Genomic DNA, 10985 nt, shown 5'->3' with positions numbered 1-10985 from the left:
TTTTTTCTTTTTGAGACAGAATCTCACTCTATGCCCAGGCTGGAGTGCAGTGGTACAATCTCTGCTCACTGCAACCTCCACCTCCCATGTTCAAGTGATTCTCATGCCTCAGCCTCCCAAGTATCTGGGATTACAGATGTGTGCCACCACACCCAGCTAATTTTTATATTTTTAGTAGAGATGGGGTTTCACCATGTTGGCCAGGCTGGTCTCAAACTCCTGATCTCAGCGGATCCACCCGCCTGAGCCTCCCAAACTATTGGGATTACAGGCATGAACCACCATGCCTGGCTTCTATTTGTCGTTTCTATCCTGTTTCTTTTTCTCTCCTCACTTGCCTTCTTTGGGATCAATGTTTCTAAATAATAGACTTTACTTGTTACAGCAGTTTTAGGTTTACAGAAAAATTGAGTAGGAAACAGAGAGTTTTCATATACTCCCTCACCATTCTTCACATACTCAGTTTCCCCTGTCATTAACATCTCGCACTAGTGTGCTATATATGTTAACAATTGATAAGCCAATATCGATATGTTATTTTTAACTAAAGTCCGTATTTTACATTATAGTTTAGTCTTTGTGTTGTACATCGTATGTGGTTTGATGAATGTATAAAAACGTGTCTACCATTATAATACCATACAGAGTAGTTCAACCTCCGGTGGTTCACCTATTCATCCCTTCCTCCCTCTCACTGAACTAGTGTCAACCACTGATCTTTTTACTGTCTCCATAGTTTTGCCTTTTCCAGAATGTCACATAATTGGAATCGCGCAGTATGTAGCCTTTTCAAATAGGTTTCTTTCACTTAGCAATATGCATTTAAGATTCCTTCATGTCCTTTTATGGGTTTGTAGTTCATTTTTTTAGTGCTGAATAATATTCCACTATCTGGATATATTAGTTTATACACTCGCCTATGGAAGAACATCTTGGTTGCTTCCAAATTTTGGCAGTTATGAATAAAGCTACTATAAATATCTTTATGTAGATTTTTGTGTAGACATAAAGTTTTGACACATTTGAATAAATACCAAAGGTGCAACTGCTGGATTGTATGGCAAGAGTATGTTTAGTTTTGTGGGAAACTGCCAAACTGTCTTCCAAGTTGGCTATACCATTTTTCATTCCCACCAGTGATGAATGAGAGTTCCTGTTGTACCGCATCCTTGCCAGCATTATATGTTGTTAAAGTGTTTTGAATTTTAGTTACTCTAATAGATGTGTGGTGGTATCTCATTGCTGTTTTAATTTGCAAAACCCTAATGACGTAAGATGTTAAGCATCTTTTCATATACTTATTTGCCATCTGTATATTTTATTTAGTGAAGTGTTTCTTCATGTCTTTTGCCCATTTTATACTTGGGTTGTTTGTTTTCTTATTGTTGAGTTTGAAGAATTCTTCATACGTATTGAATACCAGTCCTTTATTAGATATGTGTTTTGCAAGTATTGTTTCCCAATATGTGGCTTTTATCATTATTCTCTTAATGATGTCTTTCACAGACCAGTTTTTAATTTTAATGAAGTTTAATTTACCAGTTTTTTCTTTCATAGATATGGTTTTGGTGTTGTGTCTAAAAAGTCATTGCCAAACCCAAGTTCACCTAAAATTTCTATGTTATCTTCTAAGAGTTTTATAGTTTGGGGTTTTATATTTAGGTTATAATCCATTTTCAGTTAATTTTTGTGAGAGGTTTATGGTCTATGTCTAGATCTACTTTTTCACATGTGGATGTCTAGTTGTTCCAGCACCATTTGTTAAAAATACTGTTTTCGGTTTTTTTTTTCATCCCAGTCTGCCCCTTCTACTAGTGTGAAAATTACTTACTGCTTCTAATCTTTTAGTGGCTATCCTAGAAAGTATAGAATCCTTTCTTAACTGTCTTCCATGTTTGTAATCGCTCTGTGCTACACTTTGGCTATTTTATTCTGTTTTATCTTTCAGCCCACTAATTTTCTCTTCACCTGTTTCTAATCTGCTGCTAAACCTGTCTATTATGTTTTAATTTGGGTAATTGGATTTCTCATTTCAAAAAGCTTCTTTGTTTCAAATCCCCAAGGTCACATTTTATGGTCTCTGTTTCCTACTACTAACTTCACTGATGCGCAAAGTATTTAATAACTTGTATGGCACAGGCAATAATGAGACAGAATGGATACCATCTAGAAACAACCACTATAACTGCATTAATTTGTACCACTGTGTATCAACCCACATACATATATTTTGAGCATACATTGTATTTCTTTAGACTTTGAAAGCATAGATGTTTTATAACCAGTTTTTCATAATTCTAGTATCTGCATCTTGAGGGTCTGCTTCTGCTATCTCTTGTTTTTGGTGTTTATGGTACCTTGTTTATGAGTGTGCTTTGCTATTTTTGTAACGTGTACAACTCATGGTTCTTGAAAAATTGTTTATGGAATTATTTTGAAGGCTAAGATAAGGTGCTTTCCCCCAGAGAAGAATTTACATTTGCTTCTGTAGATGTTTGAGAACTATCTAAACTAAATTCTCAGCTTTAGGTCTTTTAGCTTCCTGTATAATGTAGTTTGGGTCAGTGAATACATGAGTCTCCTAGTATTACACCTCATGGATTGTTTCCCTGCATCCCATTGTGCTGCCTTCTATCCAGCACTAAGGTAATTTTATTTGCAGTTAGTTTTCTAGGAATGTGGGTAGGAGTGGGTTTACTTTTGGCTTGTCCCTAGTCTAGGAGTGTGATCCCTTGGAACTTGATGTCTGTTCCCCTGACCTAGTGATGTCCCTCAAAACGGAAGTTAACCAAATTTGGTTACATTTGCAAATGCTTACCAGATAAAAGTGACTTTACTTTTCTGTTTACCTCTCTGAGACCTCAGTTTTCCTTAGATTTTGCCTTGGTAATTCTTTTACTATCTTTTACTTGGTAGTTCTTTTACTATTCTTTTACTTGGTAATATTTTACTATCTTTTACTGTAAATTCATTTACAGTTGTTCTTTTATTCTTTCTGGAAAAAATTAATATATCATCCAACATTTTTGGCTGTTTTCAGCAGGAGGGTTGGTCTGACATATCTAACTTACTCTATTTCCAGAAGTATAACTCACTGTTACATTAGCATTCTAGAAGAGCAGTTCTGCAAATATTTTCTTAGATTCATATATTTTCATTGTGAATATCCCTCAGCCATTTTGACTACCTTAATGATATTGGTAAAATATGGTAAATCCTTCCTTATAGATTTTATTAAAAGGACCCAATGTTTTTCTTTTCAGGCCAAAGAGGCAGTGGCAGAAGCTGAACGACATGATCCTAGAAACGTTTTCACTCAATTTTATATATTCAAGATTGCAGTCATAGAGGGCAACTCTGAAAGAGGTATAAATTTTATTTGTAACTTATATTTGGCTCTTAACACAAATAATAAGTAATCCTCTTCAACCACAATGGGAAAAGAACATTGTTTTTAAGACAATAGAATTGAATATACATTCTGTATATGTAAAGATGTATGTGTAAAGATGATACAATAATGCAAAAAGAAACTGTGGAAGGTTATATAAAAGTAAAAGAACAGTGGTTACCTATTGAGGGAATAGGAACTGGGCAAACACCAGATAAGAATTGGGGGGTAGTCTTATCACTATGTACTTTTTTATACTTTTATTTAAACCAACCTATTCAAAAATTAAATTTAAAAAGCTGTGTGTGGGTGAGGTTATACTAAAAATCCATATCAGTTAAGAATTGTCTTCAAAAAATGAAAGTTGGGGTACCTTTTGATTATTTTCACTTATTTGGAAGGTGATTGGTGAGAGATTTGACCTTGAAATGGAGTTTCTGTCCATAGAGTGGACAGTGTTGGAATTTCACACATGACCCTCATCCCATTAATGTTGAGGCCTTTCCATTAAGTTAAGCATAGTTTCCTAACTGGTGTGTCTGCATAGGCACATATATGTTGAATTGGTTATAGATATGCCTTTGCTCAGATATTAATGCCTTCAGCCCTCAGGTAGCTGAACTAATCCTGAAGGAGTCTGAGCTCCAGACTGGTTGCCATTTGTTTGGCAGAAGTTAAGAAGCTTAAATTAATGGATCCAAACAAAATGTATACGAATCCAATTAAGCAACTGTTTATGGACACCTACTAGGTGCAAGGGACTCTATTATTCACTCCATAAGAAAAAAGATCATTTATTTTACATTAAAAAATAAATGTTCCAAAATAGTAAAGTATACCTGTATAATAATTAAGGAATAGTAAATTAGAGGTTAATATTGCTGTCATGTTCATCATCAAAGTTTTCATTAGAGACTTTTAGGCATTTGTTTTACTTGATATACTATGTTTAAGGATAAAATAACTTGAAGCTTTTTGCCAGTAAAAATGGCAAAAATATTAGTAAATTTCCTGTTAAATCTTTTGTTTTAACATTATTTTTAAAAAATTATTTTACTTTTTAAATACAACATCAGATCAACCCTTTTATTTCTTCTTCGGTTGTCTGTGACCATTTTTTAAAAGTCATGTATATTGAAGACACATGTAATAAATTTATTCTTGCTAGTGTATGGTCGTATGAGGTTTATACAGGTTAAAAATTATGAGTTGTGATAAGCGCATACAGTCATGTAAGTACCACCACAATGTAGAAAAAAAATACCTCAGGCCCCCTTACTGTTACTCCTTCTTACCACTTTCAGCCCTGGAAATCAGTGATCTCTTCTATCTCTAGTTTTGTCTTTTCCAGAATGTCATATAAATGAAATCATATAGTATGAATCTTTTTGAGCTTCTTTCACTTAGCTTAATGCATTTGAAACTCACCCATATTGTGTTTATCCACAGTTTGTTCTTTTTTATTGCTATGTGGCATTCCATAGTATGGAAATACCACAGTATGGAAAAATTCATTCACCAGTTGAAGGATATTTGAATGGTTTTTGGGGTTATTTTTTCACCTCTGAGACAAGTTCAAAGTTTTCAGTTTTGACAATTGTGAATAAAGGTGCTATAAAACATCTCTTTACATTTTTTTGTGTGATAATAATATTGTTTTTTTGAGATGGGGTCTCGCTCTGTCACCCAGGCTGGAGTGCAGTGGCGTGATCTCAGCTCATTGCAATCTCCACCTCCCAGGTTCAAGCGATTCTCCTGCCTCCGCCTCCTGAGTAGCTGGCACTACAGTTGTGCACCACCACGCTCAGTTAATTTGATGATAATATTTTACTTCTGTAGGGTAAATATCTAGGAGTGGGATTGTGGACTTATATGGTAAATATATGTTTAACTTTATTAGAAACTGCAAAACTGTTTTCTAAAGCAATTATACAATTTCACATGTGAACCAGCTATGGTTAAGAGTTCTAGCTGATCTGCATCCTCATCAGCACTTGAAATTGTCCACTTAAAAAAATTTAGCCATTCTGGGAGATTATTAAAAAGTCAAGAAACAACAGATGCTGGTGAGGCTGTAGAGAAATAGGAATGCTTTTACACTGTTGGTGGGAATGTAAATTGTTCAATCATTGTGGAAGACAGCATGGTGATTCTTCAAGGATTTAAAACCAGAAATACTATTTGACCCAGCAATCCCATTACTGGGTATATACTCAAAGGAATATAAATCATTCTATTATAAAGATACATGCACACGTATGTTCATTGCAGCACTATTCACAATAGCAAAGACATAGAACCAACCCAAATGCCCATCAGTGATAGATTGGATAAAGAAAATGTGGTACATACACACCATGGAATACTATGCAGCCATGAAAAGGAATAAGATCATGTCTTTTGCAGGGACATGGATGAAGCTGGAAGCCATCAACCTCAGCAAACTAATGCAGGAACTGAAAACCAAACACCACATGTTCTCACTTATAAGTGGGAGATGAACAATGAGAGCACATGGACACAGGAAGGGGAACAACACACAGTGGGGCCTGTTGGGGGTGGGGAGGGGAGGGAGAACATCAGGACAAATAGTTAATGCATATGGGGCTTAAAACCTAGGTGATGGGTTGACAGGTGCAGCAAACCACCATGGCACATGTATGCCTATGTAATAAAACTGCACTTTCTGCACATGTATCCTAGAACTTAAAAAAATAAAAAAGAACAAAAATTTAGCTATTCTGATAGTGAGTAGTAGTGTTTTGCTGTGGCATTAGCATTTCCCTAATGTTTAATATTTTATATCCAAGTATCTTTTTTGGTGGAGTGTTTGTACAAATCTTTTTCCCAGTTTAAGATAGGGTACTTTGTTTTATTATTATTGATTTTTGTCAGTTCTTTATATATTCTGGATACAAGTTGTCTTTTTTAAAAACTTATTTTTTAATTGGCAAATAAAAATTATATATATTGATCATGAACAACATGGTGTTTTAAAGATATGTATACATTGTGGAATGGCTAAATCAAGCTAATTAACATATACATTACCTCATATCCTTTTTTTTGTTTTTTTTTTTTTTTGAGGCAAGATCTTACTCTGTCACCCAAGTGGAAGTGCAATGGAATGATCACGGCTCATTGCAGCCTTGACCTCCAAGGCTCAGGTGGATCCTCCACCTCATCTTTTTTTGTTTTCTGTACAGATGGAGTCTCACTATGTTGCCCAGGCTGGCCTCAAACTCCTGGGCTCAAGCAATCCTCCTGCTTCAGCCTCCCAAAGTGCTAGGATTACAGGCGTGAGCCATCACACCCAACCCTACCTCACATACTTAGCATTTTTTTGTGGTGAGAACACTTAAACTCTCAGTGATTTTTAAGAATAGAATACATTGTTATGATCTATAGTCACCATGTTGTACAATAGATCTCTTGAACTTGTTCCTTCTACTCAACTGAAATTCTGTATTCTTTCACCATCTCCCTAATCTCCCTGACGCCTTAGTCCCAGTAACCACCATTCTACTTTGCTTCTATGACCATTCTACTCTGCTTCTATGAGGTCAGCTTTTTTAGATTTCACATATGAGATCATGTGGTATTTATTTTTTTTGTGCCTGGCTTATTTCACTTAATATAATGTCTTCAAAGTCCATACTTTTTTTTCATAAATGACAGGATTTCTTCCTTTTATTGAGGCTGAATAGTATTCCATTGTGTGTATATACACACCACATTTTCTTTATACGTTTTCTACTGATGAAGAGTTAAGTTGATTCCATAGCGTGGCTATTGTGAATAATGCTGCAGTGAATATGGGAGTGTAGATATCTCTTTGACATATGGATTTCACTTTTTTTTTGGATATTCTACCATGTAGTGGGACTGTTGGATCATATGGTAGTTCTATTTTAATTTTTTGAGGAACCTCCATACTGCTTTCCATGATGGCTATACTAATTTACATTCCCACCTACAATATGCAAGGGTTCCCTATTCTCCACATCCTTGCCAACACTTGTTGTCTTTTGTCTTTTTTATCACAGCCATTCTAGCAGATTTGGGGTGATGTTATCATTGTGGTTTTAATTTGCATTTCTCTGTTGATTAGTGATGTTAGACATTTTTTCATATACTTGTGGACCACTTGCTCATCTCCTTTTGAGAAATGTCTATTCAGGTCATTTACCCATTTTAAAATCAGGTTATTGTTTCCTTCCTATTGAATTGTTTGAGTTTCATATATTTTTGGATGTTAACCCCTTCGCAAATGTCTGGTTTGTAAATATATTCTCCCATTCCATACATTGTGTCTTCACTTTGTTGACAGTTTCTTTTGCTGTGTAGAAGCTTTTTAGTTTGATGTAATCCCATGTGTCTACTTTCACGTTTACCAATGTCATGGAGCTTTTCCCCTATGTTTTCTTCTAATAGTTCTACCGTTTCATGTCTTATGTTTAAATCTTTAATCTATTTTTAATAGCTTTTTCATATATTGTGAGAAAAGGGTCAAATTTTATTATTCTGCATGTGGGTATCCAGTTTTACCAACACTATTTGTTGAAGAAACTGTCCTTTTCATATTGTGTGTTCTTGACACCTTTATTGAAAACCAATTGACTGTAAATGTGCAGATTCATTTCTGGGCCCTCTATTTCCTTCCATTGGCCTATGTATCTGTTTTTTGGCCAATACCATGCTGTTTTGATTAGTATAGCTTTGTAGTTTATTTTGACTTCAGGTAGTATGATGCCTTCAGCTTTGTTATTTTTGCTCAAGATTGCTTTAGCTAGTCAGGGTCTTTTTGCTTCCATGGAAACTTCAGTATTTTTTTTTATTAATTTCTGGGAAAAATGTCATTGGAATTTTAATAGGGATTGCATTGAATCTGTAGATTGCCTTGGGTAGTATGGACATTTAACGATATTTTTCCAATCTGTGAACATGGGATATCTTTCCATTTCTTTGTGTTTTCTTCACTTTCTTTCATCAGTGTTTTATAGTTTTTAGTGTACATGTCTTTCACTTCAACATTAAATTTGCTTCCAAATATTTTTGTAGCTATTGTAAATGGAATCATGTTCTTGATATTTTTTTCAGATAGTTTGTTGTTAGTATGTAGAAATGCTACTACTTTGTGTATGTTGATTTTCTATCTTGCTACTTAATTGAATTCACTTATTGGTTCTAAATTTTTTTTCATTGCATCTGTAAGGCTTTCTATATATAAGATCATGTTATTTACAAGCAGACAATTTAACATCTTCCTTTCCAACTTAGATGCGTTGTATTTTTCTCATGCCTAATTACTCTGACTAGGGCTTCCAGTAGTATGTTGAATAGAAGTAGTGAGAGTGGGCATCTATGTCTTCTTCCTTATTTTAGAGGAAATGCTCCCAACTTTTCACCACTGAGTATGATGTTATTTGTCCATTGGTCATATATGACCTTTATTCTGTTAAGGTACATTCCTTATGTACCTAATTTGTTGAATTTTTTTAAATCATGAAATGATGTTGAATTTTGTGAAATGATTTACATTTTTTGGAAGAATTTGGGAAGGATTGGTATTAGTTCTTTAAACGTTTGGTAAGAGCAGTGATGCCATCAGAACCTGAGCTTTTCTTACATAGAAGCTTTTTTGTTATTCATTTAATCTCTTTATTCATTATTTGTTCACATTTTTCTATTTTATGATTCAGTCTGGGTTTTATATGTCTAGGAATGTATCTCTTTCTTCTAGATTATCCAATTTCTTGGTGTATAATTGTTCATAGTAGTCTCATGATTTTTTATATTTCTGTGGTATCAGCTGTAACATCTTCTCTTTCATTCCTTGTTTTATTTGTGCCTTATCTTTTTTCTTAGTCTAAATAAAAGTTTGTCAATTTTATTTATTTTTTAATTTTATTATTATTATTATTATTATTATTTTGTTTTTTAAGACAGTCACTCTGTCCCCCAGGCTGGAATGCAGTGGTGCCATCTCAGCTCACTGCAACCTCCACCTCCCGGGTTCAAGCAGTTCTCCTGCCTCAGCCTCCTGAGTAGCTGGGACTACAGGTACATGCCACCATGCCTGGCTAATTTTTGCATTTTTAATAGAGATGGAGTTTCACTACATTGGCCAGGCTGGTCTCAAAATTCTGACCTCAAGTGATCCCCCACCTCAGCCTCCCAAAGTGCTGGGATTACAGGCGTGAACCACCATACCTGGTGATTTTGTTTATCTTTTCAAAAAAACTAACTGTTAGTTTCTAGTAAGACAAGTCTGGGTGGCAATGAACTCCCTCAGCTTTTGTTTGTCTGGTAAGCCTTTCTCTCTCCTTCATTTCTGAAGGATAGCTTTACTGGGTAAAGTATTAATTGGCACTTTGAATATATCTTCCCACTCTTTTATGGCCTATGTTTCTGCTGTGAAGAGCACTGCTAGCTTTATTGGAACTCCTTTATATGTGATATGCTGCTTTTCTATTGCTACTTTCAGGATCCTCTCTTTTATGTTGATTTTTGACGGTATAATATGTCTTGGTGTTGTCTTGTTTGGATTGAATTTTATTGGAGACCTATGACCTTCCTGTACCTGTATATTTATCTTTCCCCAGGTTTGGAAAGTTTTCTGTTGCTATTGATTGAAATGTGTTTTCCAGCCCTTCATATCTCTCTTCTCCTTCTTGAACTCCTATAATTCAGGTATTTGCCCTTTTGTTGCTATCACCATACTGTCTTCCACAATGGTTGAAGTACTAATTTACATTCCCACCAACATTGTAAAAGCATTCCTTTTTCTCCACACACAACCTTGCCAGCATCTGTTGTTTTTTGACTGTTTAATAGTAGTCATTCTGACTGGCGTGAAATGGTATCTCATTGTGGTTTTGATTTGCATTTCCCTAATTATCAGTGATGTTGAGCTTTTTTTCATGTTTGTTGGCCACGTGTATGTCTTCTTTTGAGAAGTGTCTGTTCATGTCCTTTGTCCACTTTTTAGTGGGTTTCCTTTTTTTTTTTTTTTTTTTTTTGAGATGGAGTCTTGCTCTGTCGCCGAGGCTGGAGTGCAGTGGCATGGTCTTGGCTCATTGCAACCTCTGCCTCCTGGATTTACGCCATTCTCCTGCCTCAGCCTCCTGAGTAACTGGAACTTATAGGTGCCTGCCACCACATTCAGCTAATTTTTTGTATTTTTAGTAGAGATGGGGTTTCACCGTGTTAGCCAGGATGGTCTCAATCTCCTGACCTCGTGATCCGCCTGCCTCGGCCTCCCAAAGTGCTGGGATTACAGGTGTGAGCTACCACGCCCAGCCTTCTTTTTTTTTTTAATTTGTTTAAGTTCCTTGTAGATGCTGGATATTAGGCTTTTGTCAGATGGATAGATTGTAAAAATTTTCTCCCATTCTATAGTTTATTTGTTCATTCTGATGATGGTTTCTTCTGCTGTGCAACAGCTCTTTAGTCTGGGAAGGCACTTTATTGGCCTATCAAGGAACTATGGGTAGGCTGTTTTGCATGGTTCACAGGTGGGCTGACTCCTGGAGTCTTTTGGCAGCCTGGCCTTGTTCATAGATTAGCAGCCAGGTGGGCCTGGATGCCTAGG

General features: G+C 35.6%; 1 protein-coding gene across 2 annotated transcripts in view; it reads left to right on the top strand.

Moving 5' to 3' along the window:
* The window catches only part of TEX11 (testis expressed 11), a 360505-nt gene that overhangs the window by 251279 nt on the left and 98241 nt on the right, over nucleotides 1-10985 (top strand). For both annotated transcript variants that reach the window (XM_011992031.1, XM_011992030.1), the window contains one exon: nucleotides 3264-3366. In XM_011992031.1, the coding sequence (XP_011847421.1) occupies nucleotides 3264-3366 (103 nt within the window). The remainder of the gene's footprint in view (nucleotides 1-3263; nucleotides 3367-10985) is intronic.

The sequence above is a fragment of the Mandrillus leucophaeus genome, unplaced genomic scaffold (assembly GCF_000951045.1).
Source record: "Mandrillus leucophaeus isolate KB7577 unplaced genomic scaffold, Mleu.le_1.0 Scaffold401, whole genome shotgun sequence".
Taxonomy (NCBI): Eukaryota; Metazoa; Chordata; class Mammalia; order Primates; family Cercopithecidae; genus Mandrillus; species Mandrillus leucophaeus.
The sequence above is the reverse complement of the archived record's forward strand: the minus strand, read 5'-3'. Positions and strand labels throughout refer to the sequence as shown.